Source organism: Carassius gibelio, chromosome B21 (assembly GCF_023724105.1).
Source record: "Carassius gibelio isolate Cgi1373 ecotype wild population from Czech Republic chromosome B21, carGib1.2-hapl.c, whole genome shotgun sequence".
Lineage (NCBI taxonomy): Eukaryota > Metazoa > Chordata > Actinopteri > Cypriniformes > Cyprinidae > Carassius > Carassius gibelio.
In genome coordinates this window covers 20,345,665-20,369,624 of record NC_068416.1, presented here as the reverse complement: position 1 = coordinate 20,369,624, position 23,960 = coordinate 20,345,665, and the positions used below count along the sequence as shown (strand labels likewise).

The 23,960-nt window shown below is 37.4% G+C and overlaps 6 protein-coding genes and 1 long non-coding RNA gene across 10 annotated transcripts in view; 6 read left to right on the top strand and 1 right to left on the bottom strand.

The window, feature by feature from the left end:
• The first annotated feature begins 407 nt into the window (after positions 1–407).
• On the top strand, positions 408–2,778 carry LOC127986610 (coiled-coil-helix-coiled-coil-helix domain-containing protein 10, mitochondrial). The gene is made up of 4 exons (XM_052588919.1): positions 408–614; positions 1,115–1,346; positions 2,239–2,380; positions 2,583–2,778. The coding sequence occupies exons 1-4, from the start codon at positions 571–573 to the stop codon at positions 2,600–2,602; spliced, it is 438 nt and encodes a 145-aa protein (XP_052444879.1). The 5' UTR covers positions 408–570; the 3' UTR covers positions 2,603–2,778.
• Positions 2,779–3,256: 478 nt separating this feature from the next.
• Positions 3,257–4,451, top strand: LOC127986611 (D-dopachrome decarboxylase-A). The gene is made up of 3 exons (XM_052588920.1): positions 3,257–3,450; positions 3,565–3,740; positions 3,820–4,451. The coding sequence occupies exons 1-3, from the start codon at positions 3,343–3,345 to the stop codon at positions 3,890–3,892; spliced, it is 357 nt and encodes a 118-aa protein (XP_052444880.1). The 5' UTR covers positions 3,257–3,342; the 3' UTR covers positions 3,893–4,451.
• Positions 4,452–5,251: 800 nt separating this feature from the next.
• On the top strand, positions 5,252–7,736 carry LOC127986609 (glutathione S-transferase theta-3). Its single transcript, XM_052588918.1, has 5 exons — positions 5,252–5,499; positions 5,882–5,969; positions 6,343–6,493; positions 6,712–6,888; positions 7,005–7,736. Exons 1-5 carry the CDS (start codon positions 5,388–5,390, stop codon positions 7,203–7,205), a joined length of 729 nt encoding a protein of 242 aa, XP_052444878.1. The 5' UTR covers positions 5,252–5,387; the 3' UTR covers positions 7,206–7,736.
• A 549-nt stretch (positions 7,737–8,285) lies between these two features.
• On the top strand, positions 8,286–12,168 carry p2rx4a (purinergic receptor P2X, ligand-gated ion channel, 4a). Of its 2 annotated transcripts, none has more exons than XM_052588914.1 (12): positions 8,286–8,672; positions 8,772–8,946; positions 9,791–9,862; positions 10,110–10,182; positions 10,302–10,398; positions 10,582–10,662; positions 10,749–10,890; positions 11,005–11,141; positions 11,227–11,320; positions 11,419–11,484; positions 11,733–11,828; positions 12,023–12,168. In XM_052588914.1, exons 1-12 carry the CDS (start codon positions 8,533–8,535, stop codon positions 12,041–12,043), a joined length of 1,194 nt encoding a protein of 397 aa, XP_052444874.1. In that variant the 5' UTR covers positions 8,286–8,532; the 3' UTR covers positions 12,044–12,168. The 2 variants fall into 2 exon arrangements, with proteins under 2 accessions (XP_052444874.1, XP_052444875.1); XM_052588915.1 differs by having other exon boundaries at positions 8,291–8,672; positions 8,772–8,919.
• A 170-nt stretch (positions 12,169–12,338) lies between these two features.
• Positions 12,339–19,938, top strand: idh3b (isocitrate dehydrogenase (NAD(+)) 3 non-catalytic subunit beta). 2 transcript variants are annotated; one of them, XM_052588917.1, is made up of 11 exons: positions 12,339–12,501; positions 13,161–13,334; positions 13,722–13,842; positions 13,967–14,027; positions 14,120–14,252; positions 15,041–15,174; positions 15,251–15,353; positions 15,459–15,605; positions 15,741–15,835; positions 16,193–16,253; positions 19,592–19,938. In XM_052588917.1, the coding sequence occupies exons 1-11, from the start codon at positions 12,460–12,462 to the stop codon at positions 19,667–19,669; spliced, it is 1,149 nt and encodes a 382-aa protein (XP_052444877.1). In that variant the 5' UTR covers positions 12,339–12,459; the 3' UTR covers positions 19,670–19,938. The 2 variants fall into 2 exon arrangements, with proteins under 2 accessions (XP_052444877.1, XP_052444876.1); XM_052588916.1 differs by lacking the exon at positions 19,592–19,938 and adding an exon at positions 17,686–18,764.
• Positions 13,172–23,960, bottom strand: part of LOC127986614 (uncharacterized) — a 12,722-nt gene continuing 1,933 nt past the window's right edge. Inside the window, exon 2 of the long non-coding RNA XR_008160903.1 lies at positions 13,172–13,386. This is a non-coding gene — a long non-coding RNA (uncharacterized LOC127986614). The remainder of the gene's footprint in view (positions 13,387–23,960) is intronic.
• The window catches only part of LOC127986605 (receptor-type tyrosine-protein phosphatase alpha-like), a 24,152-nt gene continuing 20,767 nt past the window's right edge, over positions 20,576–23,960 (top strand). The window contains exon 1 of one of the 2 annotated variants that reach the window (XM_052588912.1): positions 20,576–21,014. The gene's annotated coding sequence lies outside the window, so the exon portion shown is untranslated. The remainder of the gene's footprint in view (positions 21,015–23,960) is intronic. The other variant, XM_052588913.1, reaches the window with a different exon arrangement.

Below are 23,960 nucleotides of genomic sequence, written 5' to 3'. Positions count from 1 at the left end.
GATGTTGCAATAAAACATAATAGATTTTAAAACATCCACAGATTCTGTAAACCCCCACCCCACCAAAGAATCTCTCTATTTTGTCCAGAACTGAAATTGCCCCATTTTGACAGTTCAAAGGGCACTGAGTTCACAACGATGCTTCCAAAACCGATATTTCAGTGCCATCTAGTGGGAACGCTTGTGACATAAGACGATTTAGCGCCTTCAAATGTGTTCCTGTTCAGCAAAAAAAAAAGTTTAGTAAAATATAAGGAATGCTTTCGGATTTGCAAACAGGTGAATTTAAAAGACTTAAATCATTCTACATGAAATCTTGCATATTGAACGTCACACATCTTATAAGAGAGAATGTTCTAGCATGGTAGCGTAGAAAACTTTAGAACACTGACGCGCGCATGCGCCAGGACACGACTGTAGAACCACACAAGGTCAAAGGCACGTGCGTCTACCGGCTGTCTGTCATTCAGGAGTCAGTGCGTGGAGAGAGTGGATTTAACTACCTTCGCGCTTGTTTGCGACTTTATAATAGTAACTGGGGATTGATTGCGGTTACGATCTACTTTTGGAATGGCAAGAGGAAGTCGCAGTCGTCCTTCACCGGCTCCAGCGAGGTATTAGTGACATTTTGGGTGATAGTTTTGTAACGCATTGTAAACCTGCGTGAGCGAGCTGCAAGCTGTAGAGGTTAGATATTTCAGCAGTACTGAAGAAAAACACTGCTCATAAAAAGTTTGATTGTTTGTTTGCTTATCCCAAATACATCAAGAGCAGAAGGTGAAAGGTCGATCCAAAAACATGACATTGTTAGTGGAAAACCATTAATAGATGCTTATTTATTTATTTAAATGTATTTATTTATGCGTAATGTCTGTCATTTAGCATATGACGCAAACCAGGTTTAAGACTTTATCTTCTTTCCATCTGAAGTTGCCAAGACATGTCTGCATCATGTGATACTAATTCAGATTAATGTAAAATATATTCTTTATATCTTATTTTCTATGTATATTCTTTACAACGCATATGCCAAGATGAGCTGCTTTTATAGACTTTATAGTGGGTTTTAAACTTGATTTATTTTATAACATATTTCCCCTTGTATTCTTCTCAGTGCTCCTGCCCCATCCTACGCTCCAGCCCACGCACCACCCCCTCCTCCGATGGCAATGGCCCCTGCCACGGCCCAGCCCAAGCAGCCAGGTCTTATGGCCCAGATGGCCACCACAGCTGCTGGAGTGGCAGTCGGCTCGGCCGTAGGGCACGTGATGGGCAGTGCCATCACAGGTGCTTTCAGTGGAGGCAGCAGCAGCTCAGAGGCGCCCAAACCAGCACCCACATATCAGGTCATAGCTATAAAAATACCTATTTCTCTGGAAAAATATTTTAATGAATCATCACACAACTATTTTGCACTTTTTGACCTGGGCAACTTTGTCATTAATAAGGATTTTTAAAAGTCTTTATTAAAAAATGTATAAGCCATGAACCAAACTAACTAGCCACGAGATGAAGCAAAACATTACAAACTTTGATTTGAAGCAAAAAAAAAAAAAAGAATTGGATATAAACTGTAAATGACAGTGTACTTAACAGACTTTAATAAGGGAAAGAGCTAGAATAACATGGAGCATTACAAATGAAACATTGTTTAGATAGACATAGTATATTTTACATTTATAGCAAAATATTCACATGCAAAATAATATACAGTACTTATATTTAAGTTACTTGACCGTGAAGGGAGGCTGATTATGTCATTTGCAGTGTTTCTTGGGAATGGGCGGGCACTGAAGTGTTCTTTTGCTTGTTTTGATTTATTAATTGGAGGATATTTGCTTGCAGGATCATGGGATTTAAAAAAAAAACTGTTAAACAGGATTGTTTTAAAAATCAAATAATGTGGATTAACCGCTTTAGCAAAAGTATGCATCCTTTGTTTATAGCCCGTAGCTCACAGTAGGTCTTTCTTTAGCAATTAGTGAAAAGTTAGTTAAAAATCTTTTTCTCTGTAGAGAAAGTGAATGTGTTTTTTTTTTTATTCTGCAGTCGTTAGTAGCAACAGTTCATACTGACAACATCATGAAAAAAAGGAGTGCAATTTTCCATAAAATACAACCCTGGCATGCATTTATGTGGTGGCGAAAAGATGCAATTTTTTTATTCTCATGAAGAATATGGAAAAAACAAAACGGCGTTACAGTGGCTACATCCCCTGTCTTTTATTTATGCTTGCAGGAGCCCTCACGGCTTCCACCCTCTCAGTCTGGCCCATGTCTCTTTGAGGTGAGGCAGTTTCTGGACTGTGCCACGACTCAGGCTGATCTGAGCTTGTGTGAAGGCTTTAATGAAGCTCTTAAGCAGTGCAAACTCTCACATGGTAAGCTTCTCGTCAACACGGACATTAGACCTGGTGATCCTTATCTAGGACTTTACTACATCCAACCAGTTGTGTGAATCTCACAGACAACACAAGTGGTTGAGTGTAAGAAATACTTAAGAATGAGAGATATTCATGCATTAATGTACTATTACTAATAAAAAATGTGTAATGACCTTCAGATGACCTTTTGTCCCTTTAGGTGCAACATCTCTGGTGTGATGGAGAGCATGGAAGATTTTAACACTAAATGTAGTCGAATATTGGTCCAGAATATCAATATTTCCAGCAGTTAATGCGAATAACTTATGTTTATAGTTGTGAAATGCACATTGGTACTTTTGAATGTCTGATAATGTAAATGAGGTTGTACAATTAAAAAGCTATTATTTATCTTTTTCTTTGACTGTTATTTAAGCATTACACCTCATTTATATGTCATCACCCTGCTCTTTTGTGAATCTTTTAGTCACATTACACTATTTTATGTGCATGTAGAATCCATTTTGATATAGTTGTGTTTATGATTTACAAGTATCGAATAGAGTTACAAAACAAAAGCCTGATAACTAGTTATATCAGTCTTTCCAAACTAAGTTTGCACAGCAGGTCTTAACACAATCTCTCCTTTTGTCACAAACAGTGATAGCTTTTTTTAACTTCACACACACAAACAAGAAAAGAACAAAGGAATTGATTTAATATGCAGCATAAGAACACAATTTTCTCAAATTTCAATTATCATTCAAGTACCATTAATTTTGAAAAAACAGTTCAAACTCATTCATACAATACTTGAAAACTCGAGAGGCGTGAAAGGAATGCGGTACGCTGACCAATCATAGAGCTCGGTGAACAGGTGTCTCTGTCTTTCAGCCAATCAGAGAAAGCGATTTATCAAAAGGATACAGCCACACCGGGTCATTCTTACACTAGTCGGCAGAGGTAACTGTGAAATAATAATGCCGTTCATAAATGTAGAAACCAATTTACCTGCAAGCAAGTTTCCAGAAGACTTGCTGAAAAGACTCTGTACTACACTGGCTGCAGCTTTGGGGAAACCGGAAGACGTGAGTATCGTAGCATTGGTTATGTAATGTCTCTCTCTTCACGTTACATGTCTTGACCTTGATCATAGATCTTAAAGTTCCGCCGTCATGTAACGCAATGGTTCATGTCTTCAGAGGATGAATCTGGTAGTGAAGACTGACTTGCCGATGATGATCGCGGGGTCCAGCTCCCCGTGTTTGTTGATGTCCTTGTCCGCCATAGGAGTGACTGATACAGCGGAGAAAAATAAGGAGCATAGCGCAAAAATCTTCCAGTTTCTGAAAGGAGAGCTTGGGCTTAGCGATGACCGGTAAATTAATGAACACACTTTGAATGTGCTGGTTACTTACCTAAATTCACATATGTCTCTTCTGTGTTCGCTCTTGCAGTATTTTGATATTGTTCTACCCTCTGGAGCCATGGCAGATTGGAAAGAAAGGAACAGTGATGAGCTTCTTATAAGACTTAATATTATTTTATATGTAATTCCTGTTTGGGATTCAACTAACTGGACATGCATTGCTCCTGGGCAGTTTTGCTCTTATAGGAATACGAATATTTCCTGATTTTCTTGAATAGTAGACTGTGATTTAACAATAATCACTTTACTAAAATGAATATAAAATGCATTTAGCATTTTGATAGGAAATCAATATATTGGGTTTAATGTGTCTATTTTTAGACAATAAGGAAAATAAGTTGATGAAGTTATATTTTATAGTTAATTGTATGAATTGCTCAGTGTTAATCGATTTCCCAGAGAACATGGCATATTCAGACAATCGGTTTACCTGTTAAACACATCTACGGATCAAATCAACTTACAAAAGTCATCGAGATATCCATAACCATGTAGTCAGATGAGGACCAAAAGTGAGTTTTGATTTACACACATATCAGTTCCATAGCACAAAGTATAAGTGCACACAAAATGTCTTTTTAATGATTGTCTTCAATCATCAGCAGTGTTTGTCAAGTACATGGATTCAGAAATGTGTTAAAAGTGAAATGGAAAAACAATCATCAGCTGTGTTTGTCAAGTACATGGATTCAGAAATGTGTTAAAAGTGAAATGGAAAAACAATAAAAACGCTCTTGAATAAAGCATCTGTGTAATACATTCAGGAGTTTTGGGATTATGTGGGTAGCATTTGCTTTCAGGGTAGACAAGCAGTGTGGATCTTCAGTATGCGTTTCATGGTTCAAGAAGAAAAGAAGCACACTCACTTTTCTTGCACACAAATAAACATGAAATACATTGTTGTGAAATCATACTATTTATTAGTGATACTGTGAAAACTGATTCTTCCAAGATTATGTTTTGCAATCACTACTTAAATTAATTCAGCATTTTATCTAAATGTACAATACATTTTTGGAAATCATAGGTTTATATATATAAGTATAGACAATTTTACCACAAAGGTAAGTTTCTAAATAGGTTCTATATTCATAAAAAAATATTTATTAGTAAGCTATTTAGGGTTATATCTTCAATATGCTAGTTTTAGATAAGAAAACGATGTTTCGATAGCAATTCTTCAAATTCAAATATGTTATTTGAAGAGATGAACGTTTTATGAACTGCCACGATTAAAATACCCTCGAGTTCCGACAGATGGCGCTAATTGCAAGAGAGAAGAATGAAGAAAATAAAATGTTTCAAAGTTTATAGCTAAACAAAGTTCTAATTTTATAGTCTGATTATTGTGCTTAAACGCTTGGTTAATTTAAAGTGGTAATACAATTAAGTCATTCTGTGTCCCTTGTGATAAAATTCCACACAAATATATGTAATGCCATTTCCCCCAGTTGGCAGGGGGTTTTAGGAACAGAGTACAGCGGGGTGTGGTGAAGCAGTAGTAGTCGATTCCTGTGCAACGAGGAATAGTCATACATTTCATTGCAGTTTCCACTGGGTTGTGTTTTAGAATAGAAGTCAGATACTTTTCAGAAAATGTCTTTGGAAATTTACTTGGATCTGTTTTCGCAGCCATGTCGCTCTGTTTACATTTTTGCCAAGAAAAACAACATCCAGTTCGACCACAAGAAGATTTCGCTTTTTGAAGGTACAATATTGTGTTATCTTAAACATTTTACATTGGTTTTGCAGCATTCACCGAAACTTCTTTAAAATTAGTAAAATCTTATAGACTTTATGGAAGTTCTTTATTTTTATTTATTTTTTTATAGTTCTCTATTTTATCTTTTCCCCTTTTTGTTCTATTTCTGTGTGAGAAGTTGTGATTAGACTACAGAATGTAATCTTTTATTGATATAGGCAGATGTGTCTATAGGTATCTCGGGATTTAATGCTGCGAGTCACTAATCTGGCAGACAGTTATGCATTCCTGCACGTCTTTGAGCTTTTACATTGGGCCAGTTGTACACAGTGATCACCCTAATATTATTTTATTTTTTCAAAACATAAGCATGAGATTTGTCCCTCAGGTTATCAGTATAGTGAAGAATATGGAAAAATCAACCAGCTAAGAAAAGCACCAGCACTCAAAGATGGAGACTTTTGCTTGGCTGAAAGGTATGTGGTCTAGCAGGGTTTCAATTTAATTTAATACTTAATAGTGATTTAAAAAGTAGCTTTTACCAGAATTTTATTAATTTTGCTTCTATGACATTCATATATATATATATATATATATATATATATATATATATATATATATAGTTAAAGCTCTTTTTTAAGGAAATAAAATATTTTTTTAAATAATCTAAATTATCTAATCTTATCTTCAAAACGTTTATTATTTTAAGTAATTTTGAGGCCCTTTGGAAATTTCTGGAGCGCTTTGGTTGAAAACCACTGTTCTAAAACTTTAGAATCAGAGACAACTGTTTGTTTTGTGTCTCTTGTGAAACCGTTCATTGAGTAAACAAAGTATCACTTCCTGTAGTGTTGCGATCATGCTGTACCTGGCTGAGAAGTTCCACACTCCAGACCACTGGTACCCAGCTGACTTGCAGAAGCGTGCTAGAGTAAACGAATACCTATCATGGCAACATTCTGCCATTCGGATGCATGGATCCAAGATGTTCTGGTTCAAGGTGAGTGAAGTAAATTTATTCTCGTTCACATGTACTGTGTCTGTGGTAAACAGATCAGCATTTAGATTTCAGCAGCTCCCAAGCTGATGGTTCCCTCCTGTTGTTCTTTGACCTTGGGATTGAAGCCTACCTAGATTTTGCAATTGCAACACAGTTAACTGCTAACTTAGTGTGATTATTTATAAATGGAATTAAGTCGTTTCCTTGTTTTGTTGTAGCTTTTGATTCCAAAAGCTTTAGGAGTTGAGATCACTAAGGAAAAGATGGACAATGCAGTAGATGATCTCAATGCATCACTAAAGATTTTTGAGGAGAAGTTTCTGCAAGACAGACCGTTCGTTGTCGGTGATCAGATCTCACTGGCTGATTTGGTTGCTATTGTGGAAATCATGCAGGTAGGCCTATGTATGCAAAATATCCTGTGTCGGATGATGCAATATAATGATCTGAGAATTTAAGGCAGATGATATCTGAACATCATTTTATACTTTATAACACCTTTTTGTTTCAGCCTGTAGGTGCTGGTATGGATGTGTTTGAGAACAGACCCAAACTCAAGGCATGGAAAGACCGAGTCAGAGCAGAAATTGGGGATGAGCTGTTCGATGAGGCCCACCAGGCAATTCTTTATGCCCAGGAGACTGTGAAAACCATGGACCCCAAAAAGATGGAGCACTTCAAACCTAAAATTTTGAGATATTTCCTCTCATAAACAAACTGGTAGACACTGTTGGTTAAAACAGTCAGTTATTCATGAAAAAGTACTTCATAATTTTCTAACTACGCTTTCCATTTTGTTTAATCACTAAGAATGAAATTAATTAGCTTAAATTGTATATAACATATAGCCTTTTTCATTTTCAGTGAATCCAATGACCATCAATGTTTCTGTGTAACCTCAAAAAGAAGCAAACTGTGAAATAGCAGATTTCCAGCTGTGTTCGCTCTCAAATTCTGAATTGCTGCACTCACTGTGACCATATCATTGAAAAAATTAGGCAATAACACAGCCACACAATACAGCTTGTTTCAGAAAATCACTTAACACCCCTGGGAAGGAGTTGGGAGGAATGTTTCCTCCCTCTGTGTTCATGGAATGTAATCAGATAGTATATGGTTTCCTGTAAAATATACTCTGCTCGATAAGCAATAGCACATTTAGTTAATGTCATGTACAGAAAAGGGGTACATTCAGTCAGCATTTCCATTTCTCCAGTACTGTCAATAAATCTATCTTTTGTGATCAGTCTCTGTGGTGTATTTAATTTACCATTTTCTCTACTAGTTAATTGTTTTTAGATTTATTTTTCTAATTTATTTGTATTTAATTTCCCTATATTTATATAGTACTAAATTTGAATGAAGTTGCAGGGCTTTGTGGTTTTTAGTTAAGAGGAACAGATAGTAAAAACTGGAACAATAAAATAAAAAATAAGTAAACATTCTTTTTTTTTTTTTACAAAAACCTATCATATGGCTTCAGAAAAGCTGAAATAATGGCCATGAGTTGTACAGTTGTATTTCTTTTTGTTAAAATTGTACTTAGTTTGAGAGGGGCAATAGTAAACCTTCACTTGTTATCTTTAGGAATAACATAATTTGCCTATACAAATATGGGCTTAATTTTGGGCAGCTGTATTCTGCAGTAAAACAATAGTCAAGTGAGAGAGAGCTCAGTGGTAGCTCAAAACCTTGATTAGATTGACCAAAAGATACAGTTTCCTCTCTACACCGTCCACTTTCATTGTACAGAAAACAGCCGCGTCATCATTTCAATAAAAACTAACTGAGAAAAGAGAAAAGAAAAGAGAAAATAAACCACCTTCAGTGTAGATCGTGACAAAAATGCCAACTATTCCTTTAAAACTGTTCTTGAGTAGTATATAATGTTCGTTCTCAGAAAGTGAAACGACAATTCAGCGGGAAGTGTGTAAAGTTTGGACCGCACTGAGGCGTCGTGGTTAATAACCTACAAAACTTGTGACTATGAGTGAGCAGTCGGGGAAATAGAAGTATACTATTTCGTTCAAGCGAGCATAATGAGCGAAAAGGGTTGCTGTGATTCAGTAGGCGAGTGTTTTTTCGACTACTACACGTCAAAAATATTGGTAATAAGAAGTAAGAAAGTGGGAACGCTGAATCGGTTCACTCAAGCTTTAGTCATAGCCTACGTGATCGGGTAAGTCAACTTGTTCGTATAGTAAATACATAAAGAGCACAGTTTACTCTTTAGTGTGATGAAACCGTATGCTTAAATAACTTCCTGGTTTGATTACAGGTATGTGTGTGTTCTTAAGAAAGGCTACCAGGACACGGACACCGTCCTCAGCTCTGTCAGCACCAAAGTAAAAGGCATTGCACTGACAAACACCAGTGAGCTGGGTGAAAGGATCTGGGATGTGGCTGACTACATCATCCCACCTCAGGTAGTCCGTCGATTTGACGAAGAGGAGGTACAGGCTAGACGAATTAAATGCCCACTAACCTCACTGGTTCCACCACCTTCATGGGTTATGAAGAGGACATGGTTGCACCTGCATGCTCAGACATTCTATTGTGTTCACTCTTTACTCAAGGGCTTTGTGCAATCTTTTGGAATACACACAGATTTTGAACAATGTTTCTTGGGAATTCAGTGTTGGGTGTAACCAGTATGCTTTAATGATCTTAAACCAGTGTTTTTATTTTTTACCTTTATAGGTCCAAAGTCATTCAGACTTTAGTCAATATTTTTCAGCTTACACTAAACGTTTTTGCTTTCATAGCCATTTAATCATTGAGGCTGTCAAATAATTAAACTTTTTCAAGTAATTTCAAATCGGTTTTTTTTTTAAGTTCGAGAAGCGTAATAAATATGTCAACTTGCACCCCTCAAGCATTTCAACTAGCCCAACTTGCATTTCATGTTTCAAAAGAAACAACATGATTAAATATCATGTTGTTTTGAAGAGTAAATAAACCACACAATTTGCCTATACAAATTTTCTAACAGTTGCATGTGGTTTTAAATAATGTCAATGATAACTCAGTGTTGCTGAGTTTCTCCTGACTATTAGATTTTGCATTTAAATTATTAAGGATTTAAATATAATTTATTTGAAATAATGTCAAGACATTTGTTTGATAAGTGTCCTATATGCTGTTGTTTTTTCTTTTTACTGTTAATTTTTTTACTTCATCAAAACTTTACACCATCTTTAAGGAAACTAAAAGTGTTCATGCCTCTGGCATTATTCAATGTATGAGGAAGTATATTTTTAGGTATTACTTCAAATCACATGCTTTTGAATGTTTTAGGAGGATGGATCATTCTTTGTGCTGACCAATATGATCATCACACCAAATCAAACACAGTCAAAATGTGCTGAGGTGAGTCATAATGGGTGGCATAGTTCTCTTTTGTCACTAACCTGTTCAAACAAACATTACTGGCTGAAATCAAATACCAAATACTAATAAACTGAGTTTAATGCACTTCTACACTTAAATAATTTGAAATAATGGAGAAAAAAAGTCAGCTAAACTAATAAATAGTAGAACTAAATACTGCTAAAATGTTCTGTCAGTATCTGGTATCATGTATCTCATTAAACTCATGTTAACTTCTGTAACTTAGAATCCGACCCCAGCATCCATATGCACTTCTCACAGGGACTGCAAAAGAGGCTTCAATGATGCTCGTGGAGATGGTATGGCCCATACATTAAATGCAAGATGACTCTAACTGTGACTAATGATTTTTGCAGTCCCATCTGTTTAAACAGCAAACATAATTTTTTAACTATAACAATGCATTTTTTTTCTTTAGGTGTTCGAACAGGCAGATGTGTCGATTACAATGACACAGTGAAGAGTTGTGAAGTGCTGTCCTGGTGTCCTTTAGAGAAGATTGTTGAACCCCCAAAGTAAAATCATATATATATATATATATATATATATATATATATATATATATATATATATGTATGTATGTATGTGTGTGTGTATATATATTGTTAATGTATGTGTTTGTTTGTGTCATTTCCTTTCTTTAGATTTGAAACTATGTAATGTTGGTAATTAAGTTTGATTTCTTCTTGATGTTTCAGTCCACCACTTCTGGCAGATGCTGAAAACTTCACAGTACTCATAAAAAATAGCATTCGTTATCCCAAATTCAATTTCAACAAGTAAGCTTTTCGAATGCATTATTGTTTCTACTTAGATGTCTGCCATTGTCTTAACAGAATGAAACGTGCTCCTTGTGTCCTTACAGAAGGAATATCCTACCAAATGTAAATAGCTCCTACTTGACACAGTGTGTGTTCAGCCGTAAGACAGACACTGACTGCCCTATCTTCAGACTCAAAGACATCGTTGAAGAGGCTAATGAGGATTTTCAGACCATGGCAGTCCATGTTAGAGACTTCATTTATGTTAATCTGACATTGCTGAATTAAATCGGCTAATATTAGAATTTGTTAACAGCATTTTGTGCACTTTTCTCTCCCCCCCCCCTTTTTTTTTCTTAGGGGGGAGTGATGGGAGTGCAGATCCGGTGGGATTGTGACCTTGACATGCCACAGAGCTGGTGTGTGCCTCGCTACACTTTCCGCAGGCTAGATAACAAAGACCCTGAAAATAACGTGGCCCCCGGATACAACTTCAGGTAGGAGGTGTTTGCACTTATTAAAAGTGGTTTCTGAGAGAAAGTGAAGGTTGCATTTTAAATGAGGTTGATTAAATCTCGACAGATTTGCTAAATATTACAAGGACAGTGATGGCACAGAGACTAGGACACTTATCAAGGGTTATGGTATTCGCTTTGACGTCTTGGTATTTGGCCAGGTGAGACACTTCTTTATTCTTTCTAATGTTACAAGTTATGCAGGTTAGCATTAACTTAGTCGTTTAACACATACAAAGTAATTTTGTTTCTAATACAGGCAGGAAAATTTAATATCATACCAACACTTCTGAACATAGGTGCAGGCTTGGCACTTTTAGGCTTGGTAAGTATGTCTTAGTAAGTAAGTAAAAACTTTTCGGTGTATATTTCAGTGACATCTCAATCTATGCATCTATAGAGTCGTGACACTGAAGACAGGAGTAATGACTGCTGAAAATTCAGCAGCAATCAGGAATAAATTATATTTTAAAACATTCAGATAGAAATAATTTTCTTTTAAATTGTAATAATTGATCACAATATTACTGTTTTTACTGTGTCGCAGTCTAACAGACTTGTGGTCCATTTTAGGTGAACGTTATCTGTGATTGGATTGTCCTGACTTTTATGACAAGAAAGCAACATTACAAAGAGCAGAAGTATACATATGTAGATGACTTTGGACTTGTGAGTATTTATGGCCTCATTGAGCATCCAAAATGTTTGCTACACCTTACTTTTTAGTAAATATATTTGGTATTTTAACATACACCAACCAAGGTAACTTTCTGTAATTGATTATTTAAAATAGTTCTTGTGCTTCATACAGTAGTAGTTGTTTTGTGATAAAGAAACTAACATGAGGTATTTCTTTCAATTAGTTATCCAATGAAGAAACATAGAAGATCTTCAGGCTACCGATTCAAAACTAATTCTTTGTAAATTTCATCATGAATTGATATATTTCTCAGGTTTACGAAATGAAGGATCAACATTATAGTGAATAAAAAAATATATTTGGATGAAATTATCAGTGTGATTGATTTATTCGCTAGCTTTGTGGGTTCTGTGGGCAAAAAAAGACACATAAATGTCTCTGGAAAAAAAGAAGCAAAAAATAATGTTTTAGATCCATCGACTGTCGAGCTGTCGTTTGTTCACCCTTGGAAGTTTACCGAGGACCCCTTGTGTTGGTCGTGAAGCACTACGAGTTAAGCTCGCATCCAGCAGGGGTCAGTAGAGAGACACACACCTCAATGTTCCTAGTTCAGGAGGAAGATCACAGCGGCCTTTTTTCTCCTCCTGCCTTTAATGCACGATGGCGGCCGCGTTGAGAGGGAGTCTCGTAACACTGGCCAAGGTGAGTCTTGAAAAGCGATTCTGACATTTGCTCAAAGATTACAATGACACATATCCCATACGGCCAAATACAAAGACTAACTGGGTAACGAACAACGTTGTTTAGATGCGTAAGGCAAGTCTGGACTTGAACACATTGGGTGTAACTTTATAACAGTATAAGGAAAAGTCAGATGATATCTCACAGGAGAGCTCCGTTAGAAGTTTTCTGGATGTAGAGATTTAAACAATTCACCAAGACTTCAATGATATCCCTTACACGGTGGTACACGATGTTATATGGTAATACATTGATATGTCATTGAACATCTTACATGAATTATCCTTATAACCCTATTTTGGATATGCGTGAATGAGCAGAAAGTTACTTTTACGTTTTTGTTATATAATGTCATGATGAAACTTGAATAACAGAAATCATCGATTGACAGGGTTGTCAGTAGTTTTGGGATTGATGCAAATAGATGTTTTCTCTTTATTAGTAAACCTAACATTTTAAAATATTGGCTGATTAATCGGCCAGACCGACAAATTGACCTGTCACCACCTGTAATGCACTTTTTCCAACCATACAGGTGGTTCACACACACCCCAAAAAAAGTATCTGTGACTCTTCAGAAATAACCGCCATCTTTATGATCTGATTCCTGAACCCTTCAGGGTCTGAGTGGTGTCCGGTTGCAGCCGTTGTGTGTCCGCTCTTTGAGTGTGACCTCCAGTCAGAATGTTTCGGAGAGTCCCCCGGCACGGGCTGACAGCACCTTCAAGGTCACCATGCTCCCTGGAGATGGAGTTGGACCGGAGCTGATGACTGCTGTCAAAGAGGTTTTCAAGGTACTGATGCTCGTTTTCAGTCTTTTTTCCGACACGAGTAAACCTTTTAACTCTGAAAGTAAAAGTGACTGTAAAAAAAGTGATGTGACATACAGCAAAGTTGTAAAGTTGTGGTGACCCATGCTCAGAATTTGTGCTTTGCATTTAACCGATCCAAAGTGCACACACACAAACCGTAAACACACACCCTGAGCAGTGGGCAGCCATTTATGCTGCGGCGCCGAGGGAAAAATCATATTTTGTGAATATGATTTGATACGCTTTAGTTTATAGGGTTAAACATCTGATATTTAGTGGTCTTCTCCTCCTTCCTCCTGTGTTCCCGCTCATCCCTCTCTCGTGTCTTATATTTGTATCTCACTTGTCCCTTTTCACCTCACTTTCTAGGCAGCTGATATTCCTGTGGAGTTTGAGGAGTTTCACTTGAGCGAGGTGCAGAACATGGCCAGCGAGGAGAAACTGGAAGAGGTGTTGTCCTCCATGAAGAACAACAGAGTCGCCATCAAGGGTAACATTTGTAACTGCCGAACATTTCATTCTATTTTGGCTGTCAGTTTAGCATGTTAAAATTGTGCAGGCTTATTGATGTATTTACAAATGCTAATTTGGCATTTAAAATAAATGTTGTTTAGGAAAGATTCACACTCCCATGGAGTACAAGGGTGAACTGGCATCATATGAGATGAGACTGAGGTACTTCTTTGATATTATCATTGCTGCTTTGTGCTGCTCATGGTTCTCCTGCTAGTTTTTGATCGATATATTTTTTGTGGTATGTTGTGCAGGAGAAAGCTGGACCTGTTTGCCAATGTTGTTCATGTGAACAGTCTGCCTGGCTACATCACTCGCCACAATAACCTGGATCTGGTCATCATACGGGAGCAGACGGAGGGAGAATACAGCTCTCTGGAGCATGAGGTACTTGTTCTCACATCTCATGTGTGATGCATATTTCTTTTACAGTATTTATATTATTGATAATCTTCTCCTCCTGTGGGCTGTTGACTAGAGATTTCAGACATTGAGTTGAACTCGAGAACCAGTGCTAATTTCTTGAATCAAATTGATTCAAAAACCCTGATATTTTTTTTCAGGACACTTAGAAAGAACAGCATTTATTTGAAACCAAAATCACTTTTGATTAACTTGTCACTAGATCAGCGGTTCTCAATTCCAGTCCTCGCGCCCCACTCCTCTGCACATTTTGAACGTTTCTCTTAGCGCTTCAGACGTTTGTTCTATTTGAACATAAGTGCCCTGCAAAGTGGACATCACAGGATATTCCATGATTCCAGTTCAAAGTGAACGTATACAGTATGTTCCATTCAAAGTACATTGAAGTGTGCAAGACGTGAATTTAAATTGTATTAATTTACAGAGGTATATGATGTCACAGTTGACCGTGTGTAAAGACGCTGCGCAGCACGAATCAGTGAATGAATGATTTCCCCTGCTCAGGGAGTAGGGAACAATGAACAATGGGAACACAGGTCATGCATGAAGCTCACTTCTAAAGAGCTGATTATCTGAATCAGGTGTGTTAACAAAGAGAAAGTGCAAAATATGCAGAGCAGTGAGGCGTGAGTTGGGAATTGAGAACCGCTGCTTCAGATCAATTTAATGCAATTTTAATATGACGTTAATGCTTTAATAAAAGTATTTGTTTTTAAACCTGTTGTGTACATCTGCGTACTCTGTGTTTGTAGAGTGTTTCAGGAGTGGTTGAGTGCCTGAAGATCATCACCAGGGAGAAATCTCGGCGTATCGCTAAATTTGCGTTCGACTATGCCACCAAGAAAGGCCGCAGCAAAGTGACCGCTGTACACAAAGCAAACATTATGTAAGTATGAAGGGATCGTTCCAGCATTCGGTAAAGCTAAACACACAGACTCGCTCATCTAGAATTCTCTTCGCAGGAAACTCGCGGATGGTCTCTTCCTGCAGAGCTGTGCAGAAGTGGCTGAACTTTATCCCAAGATTAAATATGAAAACATCATCATTGATAACTGCTGCATGCAGGTATTGTTTCCTGTCTTTTATTATTAACGACCAGCAATTAGAATGGCCTATATATATATATATATATATATATATTTAATTAACATATTGCTCTGTGGCCCACAGCTGGTGCAGAATCCTTATCAGTTTGATGTGTTAGTGATGCCAAATCTCTACGGCAACATCATCGATAACCTGGCAGCAGGGCTGGTGGGCGGAGCCGGCGTAGTTCCAGGCGAGAGTTTCAGTGCAGAATATGCTGTGTTTGAAACGGTTGGTGTCTAAATCTTGTTTTTCATTCCTTCGTTCATTAGACATGAACCGTAAAGGTTTCACACTCCGAATAAGCTGCTTTGCAGTGTGTATGAAGACTTAACAGTGTTCCTGTCTTCTCGTGTGTTCAATCAGGGTGCCAGACATCCCTTCGCTCAGGCTGTCGGCAGGAATATCGCAAACCCTACTGCTATGCTCCTCAGTGCATCCAACATGCTGAGACACCTCAAGTGAGTCTGCCACTGTTAATCCAGCATTGATATTCCATATTTACTTCACATCTTGTGTTTAACCTTTAAATTGTACCATTTATTGCTGTTTTGACATTTTGTTCCCATTAATCATGGTTTTCAGATTTAATTCAAGCTATTTTTTTTAATCTGAATTACACTTTTATTACATTTTAAGTTACTTTTTTAAAATGTATTCAAATAGAAAACAATATTACTGATTTTAACTGCTTTTTTGATCAAATAAATACAATCTCAGTAAGCATAAGAGACTTTTTTTCAAAGATTGTGTTGATTATTGAAAACTTTTGTCCAGTCTTGGTGATTGTATTGATGTGAATGGGTTTTTTCTTTCAGTCTTGAGTATCACTCAAACATGGTGTCTGAGGCTGTCAAGAAAGTTATCAAGCAGGGCAAGGTAAGAGATGATTGTGTGTCTGTTTGTGTGTTCAAGTCAGAATGGGAGAGAGAGGTGTTTTGTGTGGATGATACTATATGCAGCTTACATGAGTGTGAGTGTAGGTTTTTATCTATGAGTTCAAGATGCACAGTTTGTTGGTGATGGATGTCTGAATAGTCTTGGTGGCATTGGTTTTCATCCTAATTGGTTGGTTTTCCTATTCACCTGGCTTGGGATTAATGATCCTAACCAAAGAACAGTACTATATCTTTAACCCTGAAACACTTTTAATAAATAAGAGTTTTAGCCCTTCCAGGTTTTTTTTCTGCATTACACGGTGTTTTTTTATGTGAACAGTTGGGGCTTTTTGGTTAGTTTTGTGGGTTGAAATTCTGCTATCAGACATCTTTCCTTATTTTATGACTGTCATCTCATTTAAAGACCTCATGTAATAGTCTTTCATTTTAGATATGACACTTTTTTTTTTCTTTTTTTTTGTATTGAAAGAGTATGTTTGGGTGGAATATATCAAAGGGCTCATCATTAGGTCTCATTTGTTACAATTTAAAACCAAAGCAAAGTTATCTTATCATAAACAGTAGGTCTGCAGCATTTATTAAGCTTAATGTTAAATGAAAGTGAAAGTGGAGTGACATTCAGCCAAGTATGGTGACCCATACTCAGAATTCGTGCTCTGCATTTAACCCATCCAAAGTTCACAACTGGATGTGACGGCAGAGAAGCAAAAGTGGAGAAAGGGAATGAACGCACACCTGGAGCAGTGGGCAGCCATTTATTCTGTAGCGCCCAGGTAGCAGTTGGGGGTTCGGTGCCTTGCTCAAGGACACCGAAGTCATGGTATTGCCGGCCCGGGACTCGAACCCACAACCCTACTCTCTAACCACTAGGCCACGACTTTCCACAATTCCCAAATTCAACATTGACCGTACTGATACATTTTTTTAATATGTGTCTGTTTAGATCAGTTAATGCATGAACAGCATGAACAAAAAAATTAACTACAAAGATAAACAGCAAAGATTTACCTTTTTGTAAAGTGTTACAAAAAAAATAATAATGTTGCATTTGCACAACTGAAGACATTTATGGTTTGTTCTTGCTAGTTGAAACACATGGTATTTATAATGAAGGAATTGCGGCAACACACAAGTCCAAATCTGATTTCATGGGGTCTTGAATTTATTATCATACATTCAGTTCACTGACACGGGTGTCTCTCGGTGTATACATTCAGCTCCAGCTTCGGCATTTCCAACGCGTTTCCTCTAATACAAACTCTGTCATGCAGTCAAACTCTAGGCTTCAGGTTTGTGCTTGTCCTTTAATTCTGATGTGGTCTTCACCTTCCCTTTCTCCACTTTTGCTTCTCTGCCGTCACATCCCGTTCTGGGTGTATGTGACCGTCTGTGTGTATTTGTGTGTGTCCCAGGTGAGGACGCGAGACCTGGGGGGTTACAGCACCACTGGTGACTTTGTCCGTGCGGTTGTGGACAACCTGCGCCATCGGACTGTTTGAAGATGCTTGCCATTATCTATCCCGGACCACCCTGTACATGCCACTTCTGATCTGAATATGTTCAAAGATGATTTTAAAGCAGCCCTGTCATACCCTACATTATCTTTCCTCATTTCATTTTCTCTCCTTTTTCTTTTAATGCATCCATATACGTTTATTTTCATTTTTGTTTGTCACTGTATGAATCTTTAACCTGAATTATAGTTGTTTAAAAGTTTGGGGTTGGTATTATTTCAACACGATTAATAGTTTTTTGTTATTTGATAAAAATACAGTGAAATTCTGCAAAAGAGAAAAGTTTAAAAGCAATTATTTCAAATAGTCACCCCAAACTTTTGAATGCTAGTGTATTTCTGACATGGCTTTACTGTGCTTCTTTGTTCACTCCAGTTTTAAGTTTAAATTTAAGTTTTAGTTCTATAGATAACCTTATTTTCTGATTCCTGCTTTTATAGAATGTCGGTTTGAGGCTGGTCCTCGTCGAATTGCCTTTGTGATTCCAGGACCTCTGTTAATTTTAGTATCAGCAAGTTTGCAAAAGCCATTAGGCATATTGCGACTGAAGTGCCAGTGGTGTTTTTCTGCCCTTCTTAATGTTACTAATGTAAACCTCGCTAATCAAATCTGCTGCTTCCATGAGTCAGACGGGCAATTCTTGATTTCATGATGCAGATGTTCTGGACAGGAAGTCTGCTCCGTGCCATTGCTGACTATCTGTGGAAATGATGACTGACTGAAACCAAAAATGATATCTCTCTGCCTATCAGGCATTTTTTAATGACCTCAGTCATTGCGGTACCGATCTAATTGTCTTCATATATTTCTAAGCTCAGCACCTGCAGTATTAGTATTTTCTCTGTTTGGGAACCATGCATTTCAATTACACGCATCTCAAGGTTTATTCATTCTTTAAATGAACTTACCGATGTTTTGTCAAATGTGAATTTTTATTCTTTTTTACTGCCAAAAAAAATAAATATGTGAAACCAAAAGGATTGAAAAGTGTCACGTTGTAGTCTCTGGTATTAATGTGGATCGCTTGCATTGTTTGAAGGCCTTCATCCTCATTTAACATTCACAAACTGGAAATCAAAATAACAATCATCATACTCTAAATGTGCTGAATGTTGAGAAGTGTGCGTGTGAGGAAATGGATTTTTTACATTTATATATATATATATACAGTATAGACCAAAAGTTTGGACACACCTTCTCATTCAAAGAGTTTTCTTTATTTTCATGACTATGAAAATTGTAGATTCACACTGAAGGCATCAAAACTATGAATTAACACATGTTGAATTATATACATAACAAAAAAGTGTGAAAAAACTGAAACTGTCATATTCTAGGTTCTTCAAAGTAGCCACCTTTTACTTTGATTACTGCTTTGCACACTCTTGGCGTTCTCTTGATGAGCTTCAAGAGGTAGTCACCTGAAATGGTCTTCCAACAGTCTTGAAGGAGTTCCCCGAGAGATGCTTAGCACTTGTTGGCAATTTTGTCTTCTGTCTGCGGTCCAGCTCACCCCTAAACCATCTGGATTGGGTTCAGGTCCGGTGACTGTGGAGGCCAGGTCATCTGGCGCAGCACCCCATCACTCTCTTTCTTGGTCAAATAGCCCTGGATGCCTTCAGTGTGACTCTACAATTTTCATAGTCATGAAAATAAAGAAAACTCTTTGAATGAGAAGGTGTCCAAACTTTTGGTCTGTACTGTATATTAGGTGCACTATATATATCCATGCAAACAGACAGAAGAGTATATTATATGATATATAAAAATGGTGTATAATATTTTATTGCTATTTTTGGTGTAGGTTCGCACCTCAGACCTGGGAGGCTACGCGACAAGTGATGAGTTCACCAGGGCTGTCATCTCTAATCTGGCCATCTAAACCACAAATCTCAGTTAAACTCTGTTGATCCTGCCTATCACATTTCCTTGCCTCAAGCCTTGCTAGTGGCCTAACAAGTGTTGAAACATTCATATGTTGTCTCTCTGCAGATCCACTGATGTTACCGACTGTACTGCTTTATGATGCATCTTAAAAACTTGGTTATATTTATTTAGATATTCATTACTTAATTGCAAATGCTGCCTGTTCAAACATTACCATTAATAAAAGGTTATGGAATATTCTGGCAAGCATGTTGTCTTTTCCAGTGATATTATTACACTAAATAAATCTGTGCTGTACATAAATGATGTCACTCCCACAAGAGAAATGTTGCATTATATCCGGTGTCAATGTTAACAATTGACAATAAGACGCTAGTAAAATTAGTCAACAATAAGCACGTTTTTTGCACAGCATTGATTATGTTACTTAATGAAAATATAATTACTTCTGGTTCATGTTAGCTCAGCTTCATTTAATAACAATAACAGATACAACTGTTGATTTTAACTTTGTATTAAATATTGAACATAATAACTAAGATTAAGATGTTTTACATTTATTTTTCAATGTTTAAGTTAAACTATACAATTAACTAATGTATTATTTTCTATAATAATAATAATAATACTTGTTTTTAAATCATCAATATATTAATGTCTTTTAATAACAGCCTAAGATGTATTCCTGGAGCGTCATACAAGTTTGGTTTGCTGAATTTGATTGACGTGATTGAGAGGTTTTATATTAAATGTTTTCATTATTTTTATTTTTCATTGACACCTAATCCTTGGCCAGAACACCTGTGTCAGACTGCTTTCTAACGCGCAATACAACAACCGGCCGCAGGGCGGCGCATTGCACCTAAGACCCTCCCGTGCATCCCCTTTTCCTGGAAGCAAGTCGTCCGCCAGATGTCGCGGCGTCTCTGCGTGGGAAGAGGAGAGGAGGGGCCTGGCCTGGGAATCCGCTGCTTCCCATTCCAGGCGCAGGGGCACAATATGGCGGATTAGGAGGCGAGCTACGCGCCCGGATACAACGAACAAATCGTGGGATACCGATTCCCCGTGTCGCGGAGAAGGCAGGATTATAGGCATTTTGGAAAGCTCACGCACAACTTTTAAGACTTCCCGAGACATGCATTTCAGATACCAGTGAGCGCCTTCGTTGCTTTGCCCCACTCCAAATTGGCTGTCTGTCCGAGATCATTCCTATCACCCAGGCCCCCCACCCCGAACACACTCTTGGTTCCTGGGGTGTGGAGACAGGGGCCGGGGAAGAGGAAAACAATCGCACTTTATCTGGAACACCAGGCTCCGTGGCGCGGGACAGGGCTGTCAAGGTGAGTTACATCGCTGCGTCTCGGAGTATATTAACAGTGCAAACTTCTGTTCATCGCCTCAGTTTGTCTGATACCTATGCCTTTTCGCTCAGGTTTTTTTCACGTTAGTGGGTCGTCTAGCCAAAGTAAGCAAAGCCCTTTGTGGCACAACCGAGACCCAGGCGCAGGTTTATGTAACGTTAACGCACCGTGCAAGGATGTCTTGGGAGCGCACCCAATAATGTTTGAAGCAACGAGAACATTTGCCGAACTAGCTGGGAGGCAAGGAGGGAAAAATGAGGGGGTTGGGGTGGGGGGGTCTGCCGAGAAAAGGGAGGGGGAGAGGAAGAGAGACACGCATAGCTTTTAGTGGAAGTCAGGCAGATTGTGCGCCAGAACGCAGGCGTGATTTCTGACTGGATACAATACTTCACTTGATGCATCGTGCCAGTGTTAGTGGTTTCAGACTGGATACGTTGTGAAAATAGAATTAATGTTTCGATGACCAAAAAAAAAAAAAAATTCCCAAACTGGTTACTTTGTAGTAGTCTGATTTGTGACTTGATTAATAATTGCGACGTGAATGGTTCTAGGGCTAGGCTGGATGCATAATAAAGATAACAATGCTTCTTGACTGGATATTGTTTTAATATTATAAATGTATAACTAGATAAAATACAGGAAATATTTGAGCAATATCAAACCTTTTTTGGACACCTAGCAATATCAGTGTTCTCAGACTGAATATATTGTAGCAATATATTCAGTCTGAGAACACTGATATTGCTGTTTCAATAATAGGCTATATTTTTTTCTGAAAACAGTTCTGAATGTATATATTATAGCAATACGGATATATCTGGTTGGATAAATTATTGCTATTAATGGTTCCAGACCAGATAAATTGTGGCTATGTGAATGTTTTCTGACAGTGAATATTGTTTTGATATATACTAATATTATTATTCAGATTGGATACATTGTAGCAGTTTCTAAGTGGATATGTTGAAGCTTTTACATTGTAAATTGTACATGTACTAATTTTTTCATTGGATATATAAAAAATTTTTTAATGGTCTCAGACTAGATGTATTGTGGCAATGTCAATAGTTCCCTATTAGTAAAAATATGAATGTTTTCTGACTGGATAATTTGAATTATTAATGGTTCCAGGCTGGTAAATTGCAAGTCAATGCTACCTAACTGGATGGTTTGTAATGTTAGGAGTGAGCAAATGACTGTTTGCATTGTATATAAATGATTTTAGACTGGATAAAATGTAACTGCTAATGTTTTCAGACCAGATACACTGTAGGTATGCATATTCTTTCTGTCTGGATACATTGTGGCACTATTAATCATCCCAGACTGGATACATTCTAAACACTGTTAACAATGACAGATGGGAAGACAATGGGAGTCCAGTGCGTTCGCGTCGCGCGCTGTGGACGCTGAAAGTGAACATATTGATCAGCGCTTTGTCGCTACATGTTTTTAAAGAGTAGGTTGTGTGTGTGTGTGTGGAGAGAGGAGGGGAACGCGAGGGACACAAACACAGGAATTATGTCGCTCAGACGTCCAGTCAAGTGCGCTATCCGTTGTCTTATCTTGCTAATAAGTTTTCTGTTTTATGAATCTTAATTTTTTAGTTTCCCTACCACTGCAGTGCTAGCATGCCTAGAGAATACTGGATTGAATCTAGTCACTCAACACACTATAGCTTTAGTCTTTCACTGAATATGTGTTTTGTATGAATGTATGAAAAAAAAGTAATATGTCTAAATGAAGAGACTGTGTTTTTACATTTTTAATGTGTAAGAGAACCTTTGGTTAGCTGATGGAGTGCACCTCAGTGTTATTGTTGAACCATGGAGAGTGTGTACAGGACAGGTTAGAATTTAAATATTAAAATATTAATTTTGATGCATTAATATTGAGACTATTGTCAAGTTGCATTTAGTGCTGTATAGCAGCTTTGCAGTTATAAACACGAAAAGCAATGTGTCAATGTTGCAAAATTCATCAATTTTAAAACATGAATTTAGCTGCAATGCAGCTCTACAGAAGGCAATAATGTCATTATCCAGCTCAGTTCAAATTCAGTGTAGTTTGTTCAATTCAGTTCAATCACAGTGTCAATGTTGCAAAGTAAAAAAAAATATATATATATTTAAAATCAGCTTTGCAGAAGACGGACATGTTATTATCTAGCTCTGTTTAAGTTTTTGTGTTCTCATCTGATAGTATCAGAATACATATGTTTTAATCATCAATTGAGTAAGCAAAAGGCGAAAGTGGCATTGAATCTAAACTCTATTGGTATTCTTTTCTATATATGCTTCCTATTGTTATGGATGCAGTGTTTGGGCAAGCAAATGTGTGAAATATTGTATGAAATCCTGCAGTGCTCTTAGTTCGCTCCAAATCAGGAAAACATATTTTGTACATTTTGTTCTCTGCATTCTTAACAATTCAGCAGGTGTCCTATATTTGATGTCATTGGTCTAGTCTCACCTTGCTTGGTTTTCTCTATCGACTCATCCTGTTTGGACCTGTTATTACCTCTCCCTGCAAGCAACGAGGTTATGAAATAGACCTGCACCTTTGGCAACCAGAACCCACTGCTTAACTTTTGCATTGATCCAAGTGTCTATGTGAGTAGTTAGATGGCATTACAGCACCCACAATACCTACAGTGTAATTATCACAGGCATTATTTTGCATACATTCTGACACAATTCACAACAAAGTGCATTCTGAATGGTAGTTATGTAGTTAGAAAAATAGACATTTTATGGTAATTCCTGAGAGATTATTTTGTAGTAGTGTGAACATGCCCATTTTTGGTATGAACGCTCTGTGTAGTGTCATCATATCCATTCCAATCATAATGCGTCCATTTAACATGCACTGTCAGGTAAAGCAGAATAGACATGAAGGCACGTGTGTTCTGATTGCACTGATTGC